This window comes from Rhododendron vialii, chromosome 12a (genome assembly GCF_030253575.1).
Source record: "Rhododendron vialii isolate Sample 1 chromosome 12a, ASM3025357v1".
Classification (NCBI taxonomy): Eukaryota; Viridiplantae; Streptophyta; class Magnoliopsida; order Ericales; family Ericaceae; genus Rhododendron; species Rhododendron vialii.
In genome coordinates, this window is record NC_080568.1 from 7279709 (window position 1) to 7301581 (window position 21873).

Here is a 21873-nt window from a genome sequence, read left to right on the forward strand (position 1 = left end):
ATCAAAATTAGAAAAGTCAGAGAACGTGGAGCAGCAAGGCTTTAGCACTTGGTTCAACAAGCCAATCTATATTTACCGTGGGTAATTTTATTCTTAATACATACTGAAATGGTTCAAAAAAAAAAACCCCGATAATTTCAAGAGGGTCACGCGACCCTCTTATACCTTAGCTCAATTCGCCCCTGCCAGTAGATCGTCGAGCCGGTCGATGACACCCAAAAACCATCCGTCTCAAGAGCGCCCAAAGCGGTTACCTCACGGCTTCAAGCACGCCCTTCCTCCTCGGCTTCACGGGCAACAAGGTGCTTCAGAACCAACCCGACCACCCATGGGACCTTTCAATCGAGTAAGCACCCGTTCTAAACCATGGTCAGTTTTGCTTGGTCACATGAAGTAAATTGCCTCGCTGTTTACAAGATGTGTACTAGTATTAATTAGCTGATGGATGTGTTAGCATTTCTCTGGGTGGCCGTCTAACCTCTATTACGCGGAGGGTCTCAAAACTTTTCAATTATTTGAAAATCACCATCTTTTCAATAAGATCTTGTAAATTCAAGGTTGTCAATCTATTTGTCGACTCTCTTGACAATAGTGTTTTCAAATGTCTAAATTCTTAGAACAACTCTTCCCCATAAGTATCACCATGTTATTTGTATTCCAAAAACTTTTCAATTATTTGGGATGAAAATTATACGACATACTCCTAATTTTTCTTTGTTGGGCCTATTTAAGCCCTATTTACACAAAGGTAGTAACACTACGGTCTGACCACAACCAAAAAAAAGGGGGAATTACAGGACAGTGGTAAGAGGGGCAAATAATGCCCAATTCATGGACCACTTTTTCCTAAATTCATCTAGATATGCAAAAGCAAAAAAGAAAGAGAACTGATTTTCGCGCTCCAAGATTTACTGCAGACGCTCCACTTTTTTGTTTTTATATTGTGATGTTGCTGGTAACATCAGTGTATATTTTGTTTTTACACTGTGATGTTGCCAGCAACATCACAGTGTAAAAACAAAAAGGTAGAGCGCCTGCAGTAAATCTTGGAGCGCGAATATCAATTCTCAATTGCCAAAACATGGAAAGAGCCACCTAAAATGACTATTACGCCCTCAAGTTTTTGTAGAATTGCCCATACATGAAACGGAAAAAATGAAATTTCCCATACATGAAACGGAGAAAAAGAAATTCCTCATATATGGAGTCAATTTGTTGTTGATTCTGGATTTGGACCTAAGTTGCCCTTTCTATGAACCTAAGTTGCCCCTTCTATAAACTTATATTGCCCCTTTTATGGATCTAAGTTGCACCTTATATGAGATCATGAGTCGATTTATAGTTGAATCTGAGTTTGGACCTACGTTGCACCTTGTATGAGATCATGAGTCGATTTGTAGTTGAATATGGGTTTAGACCTAAGTTTGCCCTTTCTATGAATCTAAATTGCCCCTTTTATGGACCTAAATTGAATCTGGGTTTGGATTTTTTTTTGTTGAAACATTTAGTTTTATTCTTCTTTTAGGGCTCTTCAACAATAGCCCTAAAGTTAAAAATTAATTATGATCCTTTTTGATAAAATGATTAGAAAAATAAGATCTTTGCACCGGTTCAAACGGATTGAAAATTGGAACACTTAATTTTTTCATTTGGTTTTATGGTTCTCTTAGGGCTTTTCAACGAGAGCCCTAGAGATAAAATTAATTACGATCATTTAAGAAAAAATTGGATTTATTTTTCTAATTATTTTATCTTAAAGGATTATATTAATTTTTAACTCTAGGCTCTCGTTGAAGAGTCCTAAGAGAACCATAAAACTAAATGAAAAAAATTAAGTTTTCCAAATTTTCAGTCATTTTGAACCGGTGCAAAGATCTTATTTTTCTTATCATTTTATCTTAAAAAATCATAATTAATTTTTAGCACTAGGGCTCTCATTGAAGAGCCCTAAGAGAACCATAAAACCAAATAAAAAAAATTATGTGTTCCAATTTTTCAATCATTTTGAACCGATGCAAAGATCTTATTTTTTTTATTTTTTTATCTTAAAGGATTATAATTAATTTTTAACTCTGGGGCTCTTGTTGAAAAGCCTTAAGAGAATTATAAAACTAAATGAAAAAATTAAGTGTTCTGATTTTCAATCCGTTTGAACTGGTGCAAAGATTTTATTTTTTTGACATTTTATTCTAAAGGATTATAATTAATTTTTAGCTCTAGTGCTCTCGTTGAATAGTCCTAAGAGAAGGATAAAACCAAATGTTTCAACACCAACAAAAATAATCCAAAACGGCGTCTTGTATAAGGTATCGGTGGAAGTTCACTGCTCTTTTAATCACATAATATTGCACCTTCAATTAAATTATATTGCTCTTTCAATCATATAATATTGCTCCCTGAATGTGTGTACATTGCTCCCTGAGTATATGTTATAATAGAGAGGGGTATTTTTGTAAGCAACACCATGTATTGAGACTTATTCTTTTCATTCCCATGTCTGGACAATTCCAAAAAAGTGTCTCATGAATTGGGAATAAATTGCCCCAACCTCCACTGAACAACAATTCCCCCAAAAAAATCGTCCGTCAAAGGCTTGACGAGTCAACCAAAATAGCCCGGTAGATCATCAAGCCAGTTGATGGCAACCCGAAAACCATCCAGAGCGTCCACTGCGGCTACCTCGCGGATTCAAGCGCGCCGTTCCTCCTCGGCTTCACTGGCATCAAGGTGCTTCAGACCCAACCCGACCACCCACGGGACCTTTCGATCGAGTGGGCACCCGTTCGAGACGGGTTTCAGGTGAACAAGGGTGCGGGGTACTCGGACCCCGCACAACTCTGAAGGAGTATTATTTTTACTATAAGTAAACTTTTTTAAGATTTTAATCATAATTTTCTACTTTTTAGATTTAACATCGAAACAAACTAACAATTTATAAAAATAAAAAAAAATTGACGCAAAACTAACAAATGAACATTTTTTGAATGGAGACAAGAAATAATCATTTTTTTTTACCCCAAACAGGCCCTTGGATGCTGACTTGCTAGAGAAGATTAAAAGATGAATATGTAAGCTGGTCAAAGACTCTGGTCGAGAGAGAAAAAAGTTCTAAAAGAGGAATAGTAATACACGAACTCATGGCAAAACCTTGGTTAGGAATAGTAAAACCCATATACATTGACCAATACTCAAACCATGTGGTCAAGAAACAATATCACCTCACGCGGTTTGGCTATCCTGTTGCCTTCCGGTTACAAGGATCAATATTCTTCCCCAACATTTCTTTGGGAAACTGAGAGAGATGGAGATTTGGCATCTGGTCATCGTAGCGGTGACTGTGATTGTCGACGGCCTTAAGCAACTCATTTTTGATGCTTTATGGGGTTTTGTATCGCCGAAATTGGGGAGATTGTGGCGACGGCTTGTCCATCAAAACAAGCCACAGGCAGCTCCTGTTCTCCTCTTGGATCAAGGGCCAGCGGTAAACATGAAACTGCTACTACTATCTTTCTTGCTTTCTTTGACTACGTTTTTGTTTTTAGTTTTTGAGTTCCGAAACAGTCTTTCCCCATTCATTTATGGAGTATGAACTTACGCTCAGAGCCTCAGAGGCGGGCACAGGTTAGGCCCTTGAGGCCATGGTGTCTATATTGGGTTTTGTTCTGTTTATATTTGATATCTCATGCCTCTGTTTTCTACAGATTCCAAGCGTGATGAAACTATTCCACAACGCAAAAGCCGTGCGCCTCCGCGGCAACCACAACAAGTACCTCTCCGCCGAGCAAGACGAAATATCGGTAACCCAAGACGAGAGCAGCTTTTCCAGAAACGTCCGCTGGACCGTCGAGTTCTCTTCCGAATCCGAAAACAAAATCCGTCTCAAGAGCTGCTGCTACGGCAAGTACCTCACCGCCTCCAACAAGCGCTTCCTCCTCGGCTTGACTGGCCGCAAAGTCCTCCAGATGGCCGGCTGCCTCGACTCGTCGGTGGAGTGGGAGCCGATACAGGATTCAGGAAGGGTACTAACTTAACTCAACACTCCTAATTATCATACAGTATTACATCGAATCACCTATGATCTCCACTCACACAATTCTTAGGGTCACATAACGCCAAAACCCAATTTGTTTGCTGCCAAAATTCAAAATGAAATTTATCATGAAATGACTTATTTGGCCTCCTAATCCATCATACAATGGCAAGAACCCGGCCTTCTTTCAATTTTCTTCAGTCTTCTTCCTCCTTTAGCTCTGTCACCCCATCACCAATTCCAAACATCCCCAATTTCATTTCTTTACATGCAAAACCCAATTTGTAACATTTCACGTGTTTGTGGAGTTCGAATCTGAGTAAACCCACGCCTTTGTTGGACCTAAACAACTCAGCAATGGAGAAAGCTCAGCAATGGAGAAAGCATCTTGTTCTGTCACCTACTTCGAGTTCTTTGAATTACAGAGAACCGATTCTAGTGAGTTTTGGCAAATAAGTCTTTTAAAACTAAGAATTTCACGTGAGTTTTGGTAGGAACAAATAGGATTTTAGCATTATCATTAATGGTTTGGTTTTAGTAGATAATTTTTCTTTTGACTTTGTTAATTTCACGTCAAAGTTTTGTGAATCATTGGTTTATCTCAACATCAGTAATATTGGAAAAAAAGCGGCAATCAAAATTTTCAAAAAGTCGACAATAGACAAAAATAATACAAAAGAGTTACTTGTTGAACTATTTTTATCTTTACTCAATATTTTTAAATTTTGGGTCATGTTTTTTTACTTTTCTGACTTCTTTCATATATTGAGATAAATTTCTAGGAGTAACAGAGAAAGAAAGGCACTCTTCCATGAAATTGACAAGGGGAGGCCCCATATAATCAAATATAAAAACTAGCTTAACTGTTCTCCAAATAAACTCACCGGTGCTTCTGTCTCCTACTGGCAAATATGAAAAGACAATATCGAAATATAACTCTCAAAATGGTAAATAATTCAAGTTTATTATTTGCAATAGGATCGGGTGAAGCTCAGGACGCAGGACGGGAACTTTTTGCGGGCCAATGGCGGCGTTCCGCCATGGCTTGATTCGGTAACCCATGATGTTCCTTGGGTATTACAGGATTTGGTCCTTTGGGATGTTGATGTGGTTGAGATTGTGTCGGATCAGTCGCCGCAACCAAAACCGGATTTTCAGTTGGAATCGTTGGAGTTCGGGCCGAGCTCTGGGTCGAATCATCGGCATAAGTCCCCCATTTCACTAAGAGAAGAGGTTAGTATGTCAGTAATAAATTCTGTGATGAAAGTAGGATTTTATTTGGGAAAAAAATAAGACATCAAATTTGTGAATTTCTTAATTAATTAACTCACTATGTTGTTATCTTTCCTTTAAAATTTTCTAAGATCTGAGACATTACAAAAATACTTCATACCTCTCCTTTAACTCCATACCTTTCCATAAAACGAACTTTTTGAGCTGAGATGTTACAAAAATTTCCAAGATCCGAGTTACGGAACGACAAGTGTCAAGTGGTCACATCTGCTCTACCGAACAAAACAAGATCGTCTGTGAAAAATAAGCGGGAGAGAGGAGTACGCCCTACATTCAGCCGAAATCACATGGGATAGTTATTCCATACACAAGATAAAAATGCAAGTGGAAAGGTCTAATGCCGCGAGATGGGTAGAAAAAATGCCCAAGGAAGACTTGGATTTTGCTCTCCTCAATTTCACTTTCTGTATTTCTTTTCTCTAACTAAAGTTGTCCTTGGTATTTTTTTCCTTCCTCCGCCAAATTCCCCTTGAAACTGACCACGTTGAGGCAGCGGATGAGGCAGTTTTCCTCAACCACTACCACTGCTTTCTGCTTACACCATGAAGACAGCCACAACTGCAAGCACGTTAGCCACGGCAGTAAGCACTGCCGCAATCCCAACGACAGCCATAACTGGCAATTCGACAATTGCGAACAATCCGCCAGACATTATGCCCTCGTTGTGAAATGCGTAGGAAAAATATCTCGGTTTATTATTAGTTAGCTAGTAATTGGTGCTCTAAGCTAAACATCGTCAACCCCATTTTATACTTGAAAAACTTGTCATCCAAAGAGTCCGGCCGTGACTTTACAACTCTCCCCGACTGATGAGTAACTTAAGTTCATGCGTTTAATTCACAGCACGGGTGATTATGTAAATTTCAAGAGACTGACTGGTTGAACAGAGATGAAAATCGGCCATTGTGATCAGGGAGTCTTGTGTTGAAATTCCAAATGTCTCTCCGTAACTTGAGGCCCTTTTAATTCAGGTTAAATACTCTAAAAGTTATTTTTCGTGGAATGCCTCTTTTACTTTCCACATTTTTATGGGGTTTTACATGTTTATAGGGCTCATTTTAGATGTGTATATGCTACGCTACGATACGAATATTACCTGTTCCACAATGTGATTAAAATACTCTTATGGCACTTGAATATTGAGGCATGGTGCTTCATTTCCATAATAAAATTGTATGGCTTTCATCTATATATTCTCATGAATGAGGAGTGAATAAGGACACGAAAGGGAGTGTGAAAATCACTCCCCTTGTTTTTTCTTGTTGTGTCACTTTGTACAAAGGGCTAGTACCTTGAGAACTTTTGTTGCATGGTGATTTAATTATAAGTTACCAAAAAATGTACGCATGTTCTTTTATGTTTATGTACAGTTAAAGATAATTTCCTTTGTTTCTCTTTTATGTTTACGTACGTGTCTTCTATACATAAATATACGTATACATGTATTCACTAATAGTTTCGTACTGTTCGCTGATTATAATTGGGTTTGAGTTAATTAGTAGATTTTGCTCTATCTATCTATTTTTCAGACGTCGGATGAGGCAGTTTTGCCCACGTTGAGCACGGCTAGAAATACTGACCACGTTGAGGCAGCTAATGGATTGTTCATTTTTCTCGAAGAAAGGACTCTAAAAGACAGATAAACGAGTGGTCAATGGAATAATTGATTGTTTAGGTGTGTTGAAAGAGATTTTTATATTATCGTATCGATAATGAGATAATTATGAGTACATATTTGTTTATGACTTTTAAACAAAGTTAAAAAAAAAAAAGTGTTATATTGAATACCCTTATTATGAATATTTCTGGAATTACAATGATGCAATTTTTATGGATGGTGGATAAAAATAAGTTGGTTTGAACGAGCTATTAAAACAAAGGATAAAATAGTATTTGGTTTGAATGAGAGATAAAATGGGGGGATAAGATTGTTTTGTAGTTGAAATGTTGGGGAAGGGGGGTGAGGAGGGCCTCATCCGCCCGGATCGGATTAGTGCATAGTCCATTGAAATTAAAGATTGCTAGTAGAAATCAGGGGTTAATTGTTGGGATTCGTTTTATTATTCTAGATGAGATAGCTCTGGCCTATGAGCCACAGAGATGACTGCTCAAGCGGAAATATTTGTAAACTTTCAATTGGGGTTACCTAGCTAACCTTTTTTCTTTTTGGTAAACATCAATTTTTTTTTTTTTTTTGATAATCATTGGTAAACATCAATGGAATTAGCATTAACTAGAATAAATTCCTAGATCTTAAATTTTACTTCAAGTAACCTTGCGTTGGTTTTTTTTTTTTCCCAGAATAGTGCAGAGAATTCTCTCCACAGCTCCAACTCACAAAACATCATAGTTACATCAAACAAGGTATGCATCTGATATTGATAATGATTAAGCTAGCCGGGTGGTTAAGAGTCGTAAGACCTTGGGATTTACGGGTCTTTTCTCTCTTAAGTTTCATGTTCGAAAGCTTGTGAGGGTTCTAAGTGCTATCAACTAAGACGATGAGATTAGTCTCAGAGATTAGTTGAGATAATCCCAAGCCTAATTACTCTCCTTTTCAACTCCTCTGTTTTACCTTTATCTCATGCCTCTGTTTTCTACAGAATCAAACCGTAATGGAACGATTCCACAACGCAAAAGCCGTGCGCCTCCGCAGCAACCACAAGAAGTTCCTCTCCGCCAAAGAAGACAAAATATCCGTAACCCAAGACAAGAGCGGCTCTTTAAAAAATGCCTGCTGGACGGTCGAATTCTCTTCTGAATCCAAAAATGAAATCCGACTCAAGAGCTGCTACAGCAAGTACCTCACCGCCTCCAACAAGCGCTTCCTCCTTGGCATGACCGGCCGCAAAGTCCTGCAGATGGCCGGCTTCCTCGACTCGTCAGTGGAGTGGCAGCCGATATGTGGGAAGGGTAACTTAACACTCCCAAGTATTATACAATATTACACTTAATCACCTATATGACCTCCACTCATACAATTATTAGGGGTGGTTTGGCTTTATTAAATAAATTTTCTTGACTTTGTTAGTTTCGCGACAATATTTTGTGGACTATTGGTTTGTCTAAACAACACTAATATAGAAAAAGAAAAACTGCAATCAAAATTTTCCAAAACTTAGACTAAAGACAAAAATAATAAGACAAACTGACTTTTTGAACTATTTTTATCTTTACTGAAATTTTTTTAAATTTTGGTTCATGTTTAATTTTCTGACTTCTCTCTTCGAGATAAATCATAATCTAATAATTTCATGTGAAATTTCATGTGAAATTATTATTTTTGAATGAAAGATGCATAAATAATCAAATAATAAAGTTCCACTAGCTTTCTCTCCAAATAAACTCACTGGTACTTGTGACTCATACTAGCAAATGTGAAAAGACAATATCAAAATATAACCCTCAAAATACTGAATAATTCAAGTTTATTATTTCCCATAGGAATCAGGTGAAGCTCAGGACGCGGAACGGGAAATATTTACGGGCCAATGACAATGTTTGGCCATGGCGGGATTCAGTTACCCACGATGTTCCGTATCGGACAGCTAAACAGGATTGGATCCTTTGGGATGTTGATGTGGTTGAGATTGTGTCGGACCAATCCCCACAACCACAACCGTGTGTTTAGTTTGAATCGTCAGAGTCCAAGTCGAGCTCGGAGTCAGAATCATCGGCATAAGTACCCCAATTTTGTAAGACAAGAGGTCAGTATGTTAGTACTAAAATCTGTGATGAATTAAAAGGGTTTTATTTGGAAAAGAAATAAGACATTGAATTTCTTAATTAATTCACTATGTTGTTATCTTTTCTTTAACTCCCTAACTCTCCCGCTTCGTTTTTCCCCCCTTCCCTTTTTTGCTTGTACAAATTCAAGATCCAAAGACGCAAAACAGGGTCTGAAGGAATTATTCCTCTGTTTACTTAATTTCACCTATTAGATTTTGATTTTATTTTCTATTATTGATTTGCAGTCGAATGACTCTGAGGGTAGTTCAGTGTCTGAGGCCGCGAATGGGCGGGTCATCTAGTACTGTATAGAGGATGAATATTCGAACGTGGATGAGGGTTTGAAAGAGCTTTCTTTCATGTTCAAGGGGAATGGTGTTCAGGAGTTGACTAAGAGGCTACAGGAGGAGACAGGGCTTGAAGACATAATACTGTGCTCCCGCAGTTCAATGAATACGCTATACACGCTTCGGTCGCAGCTTCCTCTAAAATGTGGATATGCACGTCGTCGTAGTTCCATCCTCATCAAGAGATCAGTAAGAGTTGGTTTTCTTTAAGCGAGTCTGTGTCTTGTCACTTGTGTTTTAGTACATAACTAGTGGTTGTCCGTGCCTACGGCATGTGCTAGCTAGTGACTTTATTAGTGTGTAGTATGTGATATTCTTCTTAGTGGCACGAAAGAAAATTACCTGTGCCTATGGCACTGTCCCAACTAAACTTTTAAGCTAGCTACAAAGAAATATCACTTTGCTTATGTAATCCAAATAAATACCACGTAAAAAGTTTAAACCAAGCAGCAGCAGCAGCAGCACATCCAAAGCAGCAACAAACATAAGCATATTTTCAATAGAGAGATAAAATTCCATCTTATATGGGTAGAGACACCATCATATCACATAGAAGCAAATTAGCAATAGAAATACACTCAACATAGAGCAAAAATGTACACCATTAACTAGCATCAAAGATTTTCACAGCACCCTGATGGACTCATATGTAATGAGGACTCAAGAAAGAGGAAAAAAAAGAAGACAAAAAGCCAAAGACCTTTTTTTTTTTTTTTTTATCCGCAAAAGCCAAAGACCTCACTATCTCAGTTCTCTCTCTCTCTCTCTCTCTCTCTCTCTCTCTCTCTCTCTCTCAGTTTTCCCTAATAAATTAGTTTCGCCCCAAAACTTCCACTCTTTCTTTGTTTTAGGGCGAGACTTTGTATTATGAAGTTGTAAAGCCTAATTCTTAATGTTTCCTTTGTATTATGAAGTTGTAAAGCCTAATTCTTAATGTTTCCATGCAAATATCCTTTGTGTTATCTCTCTTTGTGCTATTGTATCTGTATTTGCTTCAAGGTGTTTGTTTTTTTTTTTGCTTTCCTGTTTTTGCAATAGAATTGGCAGTAGTTATGCATGACATCATCAATTTTCAATTTTTCTACCTGCTGTCTACCAGCTAGAAAAAGCAAAAAAGAAGGAAGCTGCATTCATTGTAACGTTTGCAAAACGGGAGCAGGAGATAAAAGAATTGAAGGTGAGAACTCAAGAGCAGCAGTTTTTTTGTATTGTGTTGTAAATGAAAGAATTTACTGGAAAATTGAGAGAGAGAGATCGAGCAGGAGGAAAACGATGGTTTATTGTATTTGTAAAAGAGAGTGACTTACAATCACACCTAGATTCATCACGGTAGCAGGAGCGTGATGGAAAACTTGCAATCACAATCAATAGTTGTGCTCTTTATGGTTTATTGTACTAGTAGATGGCTCATGACTAGAAACGCCACACTATAATTTTATGACAGTTAAATTGTCGAAGTCTAATGAAGGTTTGGAGAAAAAATTTATTGAGAACCGTGCGCTGAGAAAAGGGTTGGAGTCTCTAGACCCAAGGCGAATTGTAAGTAAAATCCTCACCGATCAAATAGTTACAAATGTTGTTCGACTTGAATTTTTACGTAAACAATGTAGTCGATGAGACTACCAAAATGAACGGTTCTGATCAACTTTTAGGATAATATAAATTCTTCTTAAGTATGACCAAGAATAGGACGGCAAACGAACCAAGCCACTCACGAGCAGCTCGAGGCTCAGCTCGTTTCGTGATGTAAACGGACAATCTTGAGCTCAGACTGTTGGCTCGTTCAATCATTCGAGCCAATTACACCCAAAAAAAAAAAAAAAACTCCTAACCTTCATCTACTCTAGCTCTGTGAAATTTCCTCTCCCCATAGAAATTTCAATTCACACGCCCAAAAACCCAACCACCCCCCCCCCCTTAATTCTCTAAAGGTAACAAATATCCTTCTAACAAACACTTCTGTGGTTGTGATTTCTACGTACATTTACTTTTGAACATTAGCTATGGAGTTTTCCAACAACACAAAGGCAGTAAAGCTCCGGTCCCCACCACAACAAATATCTAGTCACTGCTGCCGAAAAAAAAAACCGTCCTTCAAAGCCTTAACGAGTCTACCAGAATAGCTCGATAGACAGTGTCGGATTCAAAAATTTCATACAGATGGGTCACTTCTCGAGTATAGAGTCAATAAAAACTCGATACTTTTATCTCTTCACAATAAAAAATGAACAAATGAAAACATGCATAGACACAACATATTTGTCATGCTTATTTTAGCTAATTTTATCTTGTGAAAATACATAAACAAAGGATAATGAAAAGCATTTTAAAAAATGAATGAACTAGTGTTTCAGTATTGTACTTGATTATTTAGCTTATTTATTCGCAAACAAATAATAAGTAGAAACGAATGCGTTTGCTTTTGTGGGCTGGGGCCTGGGTTTGAGCTTCTCAACTCTCTAACTCTAACTTTAACTTGGAAGAAGCTTCTTTTTTTCTTTCACCGTTTAAAAATAAAAAATAGAACAGTCAGAGATCGTGGAGTAGCAAGGCTTAGAGCATCCGTATTAATCTCTTTAAATTTTAGATCAAATTACATTTTAAAAATTCATTTTATTATTTTAGCTACTCATTTTTAAAATGTATACTGCATTAGACTCTTTACTCTTATTTTCTACTCAATTAAATATTCATATTTTTTTTATTTCTTTCATTTATTCCCACATTTCTCTACTCAATTAATAGTTAAAAGTGTGAATAGTGACTCTTTAAAACAAAAGAGTCACCGTAGCAAAGTTATTTATTTTGCAAAGTAAAGAGGAAGGAAGAGAGGCAGGTGCAAGGCATTGTTTTGTCAATTTTGTCATTTTTGCTCTTTAGTTTAGAGAGTTGTTTAAAGAGTCACGTGCGGATGCCCACTTGGTTCAACACGCCAATCTATATTTACCGTGGGTAATTTTATACTTAATACATATTGAATTGTTAAAAAAAAAATCCGATAATTTTAGGAGGGTCATGTGTCGTAGCTGAATTCGCCCCTGCCCAGGGACGGATTTAGGTGGGGGCACGTGCCCCCACTCCCCTGCGTGTCCACGTGCCCCCACTCCCCTGCGTGTCCACTCAAGATTAAAATAATTTTGTTATATTTTTGTATATTTTGGCATAATTATGAAAATGTCTTACTGTAATATATAAACACACATACTTGCATATATCTCAAAAATACACATATATAATTAGTTTTATGCTTGATTTTATCATATGATGCATTTATACTTGTTGCTTTATGAGCTATTTGTTTATTTGGAGCTATTCTTTTTTGATTTTCTTTATTTTTAACCGTCTAAGAGAAATATATTAAAACAAAATTATTAATAAAACTAGCTCAATAATTCTAAAACTTGTCGATGTTTATTTAAAACTAATATGAAATTTTTTGTCTGAGATTTTTGAGCTCATATTTACCTAATTTAACTAAAAGTACGTGTTATAAACTTTTGTAACTAGTAATGCATTGCTTTAATTTTGTATGATTTTACCGTGGTTGAAAAAAAAGTATATTTTCGTCATTTTGATTAGCAAGGTGTCCCCACTAATCTACATTTCTGAATCCGTTACTGCCCCTGTCAGTAGATCGTCGAGCCAGTCGATGACAACCCAAAAACCATCCAGCTCAAGTAGACTAGTGGGGACACCTCACGGCGGCTACCTCACGGCTTCGAGCGCGCCATTCCTCCTCGGCTTCACAGGCGACAAGGTCCTCCAGACCCAATCCGACCACCCGACCACCCACGGGACCTTTTGATCGAATGCATGGGCACCCGTTCTAGACGGGTTTCAAGTGAACACGGCGGACTTAAAGGGGCGTCAGGGTGCTCGCACCCTGCACAACTCTAAAGGAGTATTATTTTTGCTTTAAGTATACTTTTTAAAGATTTTGATCATAATTTTCTACTTTTTTTAAATTTTTTCTGAGACGAACCAACAATCTAAAAAAAATATTAATGTAAAACTAACTGTAGCAGGCCGAGCAAAATGGCTCGAGCCATTTCCGAACGTGATCCAATATTCCTTTCAGCTCCAAATCATCTTTTTCTCAACGTTCGGAATACCAACCGTAGCCGAGGGTCCCCGTAGCCAAAGGTCCCGTTAATTACTACTTCCATAAACGCTCCAGTCCGAGCACCCGCATGGGCGGGGAATACGTTCGTTTGGACGGCTGCCGAGGTCGCACGACATGCTCGGTTCTAAGCGTGGCGTGGCCGACGATCCAGCCCGTCTGCGTTAGAACAGTAGCCGTGGCAATGATGATGGTCGTGACGTCATCCAAACGGTTATGAGGATAATGATGGGGGCACGTGAAGCTGCCAGCTCATCTTGGAAACGGTTGCAAAACCCTAAACGTGATGTAAGAGTGACATTAGCCGACGCGTGTTGAGCGTTGGTGCGACCTTGGAGACCAAGCTAAGGGTTCTCTATAAATATCCCATTATGCCTACTTGGAGCAGGTATGCACAAAACAAACCCTAGCTCCTAATCCCTAATTCTTCCTTGCAAGTAAACTGACTCTTGCACCGAAGGGCCATCTCGGAGAACCTCCAGTGTGGTCTTTTAGTCGTGCTTCGTTTTGCAGGACAGAGCAGGGAGCCGGGAGCTAACCTCGAGCCCACATTTAGAAAGTATAAACTATTCGGAACAGAGCCCCCACAATTTGGTGAACCCGACGTGAAACATTTTTTCTGAGATCCACGGCGGCTCCTCCACCTCGACCACCTATTCTGTCGCTAAAAACTTCACTCCACCAGATCTCCACCAGTCTCCTCCAAAAAAAAAATGGGCGGAGCACCTCCACCTCCTCTTTTTCAACCCCTCAGTTCCTCTTTGCACATCACCTCTGAAACCGGTATCAACGCTGCCTCCCCATCTCACCCTCCTGGATTTACTCCACCAAGCGTGAGCTCCTCCATCCAACGTCCAGTAGGCTTAAGTGAAGACGCTCTAGCATACGTACAAATACTAGAACAGTAGCAAGAACAGACCAACGCTGACGTTGCAATTCTAAAAATGGAGATCGCAAAGATTAAGGCCAAGGAATTTCCGACGGCATCCCATTCTGGATCTCAGGGACAGCGCCGGAGAGGAAACGTTCCACCACCTCCTCCTCTGGGTGGTGATGCACGGCCACATAGAATCTCAGTCCACGACCGCCTGGACCCACCATTGACAAAGCACCGAGCTGGGGATAGCGCTCGCCTTACGCAGCACCTCTCCTCAGTTCATCAACGCCTCGGCAATGGTGCGGGACTTAAAGGAAGAGAAGGGCGACGAGAAGGGAGCCCACATACTGTTTTCTCAAGTTCATCAGCTGGAGACGAATACTCCCAAGGCTCCCAAAGCTACGATACCGTGGAATTTCAAGATAACGATCAGGCTCTCATCCCATACAAATCCGAACGGCGAAGAAGCCGAACGCCTAGAAGAAACGGGAAAGAGCCCCAGAGCCATCGTATTGAACATGACGAAGTCCCTCGGGAAAAAGCCTACTAAGGACGAGCAACAAATTCGGTAAGCGCTCGGAAACTTAACCGTGAAAAGAGCGTAAGTGTGGTCATTCGACAAGACGATCGTCCCAGCCGACGAAGGGTCTACCATACTGAAAATCTTCCAGAAAAGGACTATAGAAGGGTCCCCATAGAGAAGAGAGAAAGGGGATCTCAACGTCAGCAAGATGAGGAAGAAGGAAAACAAGGAGAACAAGAATACCGAGTATCGAAGAAATCTTAGAGCACTCGGGAAGGTCTCCCTCCCCGGCCGACCCACGAGTATCAATTGAAAAAGCTGACAGAATCGCCCTTCTCGGCAAAGATCCAAGCCACGTTGCCGAAGCCAGGTCTCCACCTCCCGAAGTTCCAGAAGTTTGACCCCAGCACAACCGAGGCATACACCCATCTCATCAGCTACAGAAGCACCATCTCATGCATCACCGATGACGATGCTATCATGTGCAAAGCATTCCCCTCGAGTCTTGGGCGCCTCGGCCTGCTTTGGTTCAACCAGCTAGAGGCAGGATCGATCCATAGTTTCAAAGAGCTTGAAAGGGCTTTTAACTATCGGTTCATCACAAGCAACAAACAAGCCAAGGAAGAAGATGCCCTGGCACAAATGAGGAAGAGGCCCGGCGAAACGCTTCGGAAGTATGCCGAACGTTACTGGCAATTGTTTAACGAAATACCCGGTGTTGATCAATACTGGGCAGCAAGGAACTTCAAAAATGGGTTGGAAACTGGAAGCAAGATTTTAGATGAGCTGGCAATACGGGCACCTCATGGAATGAACGAGCTAATGAGGACGGTTGAACAGTTTTGTTCCTACGAAGAGTTCCTCGCCGAGCGAGAACTCCAAGGAGGACAAAATTCAATCGCACCTCAAAGCCTTCATATCCCCACGCCCCAAATTGCACCCCCAAAGCCTGTGGTCGCGGTCCAGCCAAAGAAGCAGGTCAACACAATCAAGACGGTAGACAAAAAGGGTCCAAAAGCTCACGACTATATAGCGAAAACCACCGTTTTTAAATAGCCAATTTATTTCCTCCTCCGTATGTTAGAGAGGGAACCGTTCTTTGTCTGGCCGAACCCTCTCAAGTTGAACACAGAAGAAGGCAATAACAACGGTCGGAAAAGATGCTCGTACCACAATGAGCTCGGGCATTACACCACCGCTTGTGCTCCCTATAAAGCACTTTTGGAAAATCTAGCAGCACAGGGACTTCTTGATGATCATATTGACTGGACGAAAACACCGAGGAGACAGCCGAACGCTGGTGGACTGAATTCTATTCCACGTCCGGTCGGAGTAATCAACGTTATCCATGGGTCAACAACAAAGGAGGCAGCAAAACAGCTTCGTCTAGAGCTTGTCAAAGCTGAGAAAGTTACCCAAATTTTTTCCATCGATCGTGCTCCTAAAAGAATCAAAATGCTTGAGCGTCCCTGGTCAATCACTTTCACCGAGCAAGATCTTCAACGCGTCCAAACACCCCATAGCGACGCTCTGGTGGTCACAATCCAAATCTCAACTCACTCCGTCAAAAGAGTGCTGATAGGCGCGTGGAATTCATGAATTTAAGCGCCTAAGTAGGGAAATTAGCGCGTTAGACGTGCATTTAATTCTCATTTTTCCATTTAATGCGTGCACGAGGTTGGATTTTGTGTTTGTGCCTAATTTGCAGGAAATTGAGATGTTTTGGCGCTAATGAGAAGTACCCGGTAGGCCGTGATAGAGCTTGTGAGCGTGAAAGGCTGTGGAGACTAAGTGTTGGAGTGAAATTGACGAGGAAATCACCGTAGTCATTCGCGAGCGCTACAAGAAAGTGGTATAGCGCTCAGAAGTGGATAGCAAAGTCCACAAAGTGATCAGAGAGTTGGCTAGCGCTACACCCTTTTTGGTGTAGCGCTACCTAAAGGTTAAGAGAGAACATTGGCCAAAGCTAGGTCAACGGACGTCAGCATTTTAAGGGGTTCGGTAGCGCTACAAGGAAAGTGATGTAGCGCTACCGAGGGGCTTAAAAAGGGCCTCGAACGTTGACGTTTTGGGTTAAGCCGGTTCCAATTCCGATTAATTTTAGGATTTTTATTGTTTTTAACGGGGATTAATATAAATACCTCGTTTTAAGTTAGTTTTAGGGTAGATTTTTCATTCCAGACTTTTACGTAGCAGCTTTTTCACTAACGTTGTTTTGTTTTCTCTCAGTTCTTAAGTTTTCTGCACTATTTCTTTCAATCGCTTGGATTCTGGTAACGTTTGTCGAATTTCTTCGTTAATTAAAGTTGTTCGTTATTATCTATTCTACGTGGATCTTTCTTTTATTTTTTTTTCCGTCTCTTCTGCAATAGATGATCATGTTTCGATCTAGGGTTTTATTTTCTGTTATTTCAAGCATGCGTGAGTAGTTCCCCAGGGTGCAGCCACGGGACGAAGGCGTCCTGTGACTAGTTTAATCAATGTTTTACCTCTGGTACGAATTAATTCGTTTTTCCAACAGTTTTGGGATATGAAAGAAAATCCCTTTCTAATAAACAAAACCCAGGCATCATCAGATTTTAAATACGCATGAGAGCTGGTGACAAGTGGTGGGCATTTATTAGGAACCCCTTTTTTTCTTATTCTGAGATCAGTGAATTGAATAATTGTGTCCCGAGTAAATATTGGTTAGGCTAGTTGCAGACGCTGGGTTCCCACGGCTGTACTCTCCTTTAAATTTATAGTTAATTAAATCAATTCAGTGATTTAGATAGTAAATCAATCAATCAAACAAAGGGTGGCTACCTAAGAGCCAGATTAAACTAAAGTTCATCACAATTGAGTCAACACCGTCCGTCCGTCTCTGTGGTTCGACTCCGGTACTTCCGGAATTATTGTGCTACATTGGTCGAGAGTCCTACGCTTGGGACGCGTTTTTAGTCTTTATTTATTAACACCCAGTCGGTCAAGCATTTTTGGCGCCGTTGCCGGGGACGGCGACGTGTGTTCTAGAGTGTGAGTTTTCGTAATTTTTGTCTTTTAGTTGAGTCACCATAGGTAGAGAGAGGAAGGTGTCCTTTAAACAGGACCCTCTTTATTATCGCGACCCGACTCATCGTTTAGCTCGGAAAGAACTGGAGTCGAGTCAGCCTGTGCTTTCTAGTTTTTCCTCTTCTAGTTTAGAGTCAGACTCAGCTGATTGCCAGTCAGAGTCTATCCCCATTAGTGGTCTTCATATAGAGTTACCTTTTGAGTCAGTTAGTGTCAGCAATCCGCTTTACCAGTCGGAGATAGAGTCAGAATCAGAATCAGTAGAGATGGGGGATCGGCAGGTAGTTGTTCAACCGTCTCTGAGGCAGCACCTACATCCTGAGAGGACTACTCCTCCCGGACCCATTGTGTTTCCACAAGAGACACAGGAGGCACGTAATGCCTTCCTCGTCAAACCCGGTGTCCTTAATAGCCTCCCTAATTTCCACGGGAGGGAGTGCGATGATCCGTACGAACATGTGCGGACATTTGAGGGATTGGTGCGCAACCTAGCGTCTAATACCCAATATGAGAACGCATGCCTCAAGCTGTTTGAGGCAACGTTGAAAGATGGCGCGCTTCTGTGGTTCCGAATGCAAAAGTCTCAATCCTTCACCACATGGGCACAAGTGCGTGACGCGTTTTATAGGAAGTACTTTTCTGAGGCTAAGACTAAAACTTTTAGGCGTCAAATCCAAAGTTTTAGGCGGGAGAGGGATGAGTCATTTCTCAAGGCATGGGAGCGTTTCAAGGAATTGCTCCTAAGGCTGCCACACCATGGCTTTGAGAGAATTCAGTTAATCGGTTTCTTTCATCTGGGTCTCAACGCTGGATCAGTCCAGCACATAGAATATTCTTGCAAAGGGGATGATTTCTTGTCCAAAACAGCAGATGAGGCTTGGGATTTCTTAGATGACCTAGCTGATAGGCAGAGGGCTTTAGAACCATCCGATTTTGAGCGATCCGGACTTTCTGGGTCCAACGTTGTCCCGGTTACCATTCGTGACCAGCGACTTCAGGCTCAGGTTGAGAAAATGGCTCAGAGATTAGAGGAGCTAGAGGTGAGGCAGGTTCGTCCAGTTCATGAGGTATCAATTGAGGAAGTATGCGTGTGGTGTGAATGTAAAGGGCACACCGTGACGGTTTGTCCTGGGTTTATTGCCGCCAAGGGGGCGAGTCAGTTTAATCAGGAAGAAGTCAATGCAGTTAGGACTTGGGATCCTTATTCTACCACGTATAATGCGGGATGGAGGGATCACCCCAATTTAGGGTGGCCAGACTCCAGACCCGTAGGTGGAGGCCAAGCTCAACCCCTTGCGCTACCTCCGCCACAACAGTTTCAACAGGCCCAATCGTCCAGGCCCCCTCAGGGGCAAGTCATCCCATTTCACTTCCAGCCACAAGCTGGCAGAGGGGTAGGACCATCCACTCGTGGTCCTCCCCCAGGTTATTCGCAAATAACCGCGCGTGATCATAAGTTAGAGGATACTGTCAATTCCCTGATGCAGTCACAAATGACATTTCAGACGGAAACGAGACAGCAAATTGGGGCCCTTACAACCCAAATGTCACAACTCACTGCGGTTATCGGTCATCTGCAGCAGGAGAAGGGTAAGTTTCCAGCCCAGGGTAGTGCAGCGGGCGCCCATTATTTGGGAAATTCTTCAGGTCCTAATGTTCAAAACCAGAATTAGGAGGAGGCTAAGTCAGTCACCATTCTCAGGAGCGGGAAGGAGATCGATAAGTCCATCCCGCTAAAGCAAAAACCAGCTCCACCCCCGGAGCCGGTTGATGCACCAAGAGCAACTCCTGATATTGTTGATGTCCCTAGGAAGGAGGTAAAGGATGATGAGGAGTCACCTGAGGTGGTAGTGCCTGCAACTGCGGCCCCCATGACTCCAACGCCACCCGTTGCTCCATACCCAAATTGCTTGGTGGCGAAACCTAAGGTCAATGTGAACTTTCAAATGCTTGAATTATTCAAGAAAGTTCAATTTCCTATCTCTTTGATGGAAGCCATTGACGCAATTCCCCAGTTTGCTAAGGTCTTGAAGGATCTGTGCACGTCAAAGCGGAGAACCAAGAGTCAGGATAAAGTGCTTCTGACGGAGCAAGTGAGCTCCATTCTCCAGGCTGAGATCCCTACTAAGTGCAAGGACCCTGGTTGTCCCACCATCCCTATAGCTATCGCGGGCCAAAAATTCGATAAGGCTTTGTTGGATTTAGGAGCAAGTGTCAACTTGCTCCCTTATTCGGTATACTTAAAGCTTGGCCTAGGCGATTTGAGAGCCACACCGGTCACGTTACAATTGGCCGACCGGAGTGTGAGAGTTCCAAAGGGGGTGGTGGAAGATGTTTTAATGCAAGTGGGCGAGTTTCTTTTTCCTGTCGACTTTATTGTCCTAGATACTTGCCCAATACCGGAGGTCTTTGAGAAGACTCCTATCATCCTTGGCCGTCCTTTTCTAGCCACTTCCAGTGCTGTCATGAATTGTAAAACTGGACAAGTCCAATTGTCGTTTGGGGACTTGAAAATGGAGGTGAAAGTGTTTAATGCAGAGAGCCGAGTCAAGATTGATGAGGTGAGTTTGATCGACACGCTGGTGCAGGAGCATGTCGATAATATTTTATATAAGGATCTTCTAGAGATAGCCAAGGAGGCGTCATTCTTAAATTCTCCAGAATTAGGGAGTTTTATGGAGGTGTTGGTCGATCCTGGGTGAAGTAGGTGAACTGGTTGAGGCGTTGGTCAATCCTGTTTATTCGGATGACCCTATTGTGTAGCCGTTGTGGCTACGTTCCGACGGGTAGCTTTTGCGTACCACTCTCTTCATTGAGAAGTGGACCCGGCCCCTAGTAACAGGGGTACCCATCATTGACTTGGGTCTTATAGCTTTCGCACGCCGCTATTAAAATAAGGATCGTGTGCCCAGCTCCGGTTAGTAAGGGCAATTTTGTGTTGGTAACATTGGATTCTACTAATTAAGTTATGTTGTTTTTGGGCAATCTATTTATATTTGTCTTTTATTTCTTAGTTCTTTATTTCTTGTCTTTTGTTTAGTTATTTTTCTTCTCTCATTTCAAAAAGAAAAAAAAATTTGAAAAGCGAAAAAAATTGCATCATGGTCTTGTATAGCCACCCGTTTCTTGCCCACCGGCGAGGGATGGGGAGAAAAGTATGACACGTTAATCGCGTGAAGATTTGGTGGAGTATTTCTCTTTTTATTTTTGTTTTGGGAGCTCGGATACCACGAACCGGGCGGTACTAATGTCTTTTGCAGGGTACGGTGATGGCCCTGAGGCTGGGTGACAGGAAATTCCTCGAACATCGGCCGAGGTCATGGTGGTTGGCTGCCACCCGTAGGTCTATTTCTTCTCCCTTGTGCTTTCTTTTGATGTGTCTCCATGCTCTGGGGACATAGCATGTTTCTAGTTGGGGGGAGGGTGTACCTTGTACATGTTTTGTTGCGTTGCTAGGGTAATTTTAGGGTAAATTTTTATTTTATATTATTATTATTTTTTTTCCAGGGGATACATTTGTTATGCTTGATTGTATTGTTAGGCGAGCATGTTAGAATTAGCCAAATTATTGTGCCTGTTTTAATTCAAGTTCATGCATATATTTGGCGCCTTTGTGAACATGTTAGTGCTGTCGTTACGTTGAGTAAGTGTCCCCACGTAGTTAATAGTGCATCCTGATAAACATTCCCATATTCTTTGTTTTCTTTTTCTCGCATTTGCGGAAAATAGTAGGCTTTTGTTTCACAATTGAGTAGCTAGATGTTTTGCATGCATTTGTGAGAGTTGGTAACGTGCATAGGGGATGAGACAAGGCATTTTTGCATGATTAGACCACATATGTGTCCCTTTGTCCAATCTTAAACCAGTCCGAGTCAGTTCTTGAGTCTAACCTAGGAAACCGGT

General features: G+C 41.1%; 2 protein-coding genes across 3 annotated transcripts in view; both read left to right on the plus strand.

Moving 5' to 3' along the window:
* LOC131310386 (uncharacterized) overlaps nucleotides 1-21873 on the plus strand; it is a 67555-nt gene that overhangs the window by 11867 nt on the left and 33815 nt on the right. The window contains exons 4-5 of one of the 2 annotated variants that reach the window (XM_058337374.1): nucleotides 8768-9030; nucleotides 9298-9653. In XM_058337374.1, coding sequence (XP_058193357.1) covers nucleotides 8768-8954 — 187 coding nt within the window. In that variant the 3' untranslated portion in view covers nucleotides 8955-9030; nucleotides 9298-9653. Of the gene's footprint in view, nucleotides 1-8767; nucleotides 9031-9297; nucleotides 9804-21873 lie in introns of those variants that run through there. The other variant, XM_058337375.1, reaches the window with a different exon arrangement.
* LOC131310385 (uncharacterized) lies at nucleotides 3197-8515 on the plus strand. The gene is made up of 5 exons (XM_058337372.1): nucleotides 3197-3481; nucleotides 3702-4019; nucleotides 5009-5263; nucleotides 7625-7687; nucleotides 7927-8515. Exons 1-5 carry the CDS (start codon nucleotides 3302-3304, stop codon nucleotides 8275-8277), a joined length of 1167 nt encoding a protein of 388 aa, XP_058193355.1. The 5' UTR covers nucleotides 3197-3301; the 3' UTR covers nucleotides 8278-8515.

What these genes read in the sequence shown, in the direction of transcription:
- LOC131310385 (XM_058337372.1), top strand. Translation starts at nt 3,302, where the DNA reads ATGGAGATTTGGCATCTGGTCATCGTAGCGGTGACTGTGATTGTCGAC. An exon ending in TCTTGGATCAAGGGCCAGCG is followed by an intron (nt 3,482 to 3,701) that starts GTAAACATGAAA and finishes TGTTTTCTACAG; the next exon opens with ATTCCAAGCGTGATGAAACT. An exon ending in CGATACAGGATTCAGGAAGG is followed by an intron (nt 4,020 to 5,008) that starts GTACTAACTTAA and finishes TATTTGCAATAG; the next exon opens with GATCGGGTGAAGCTCAGGAC.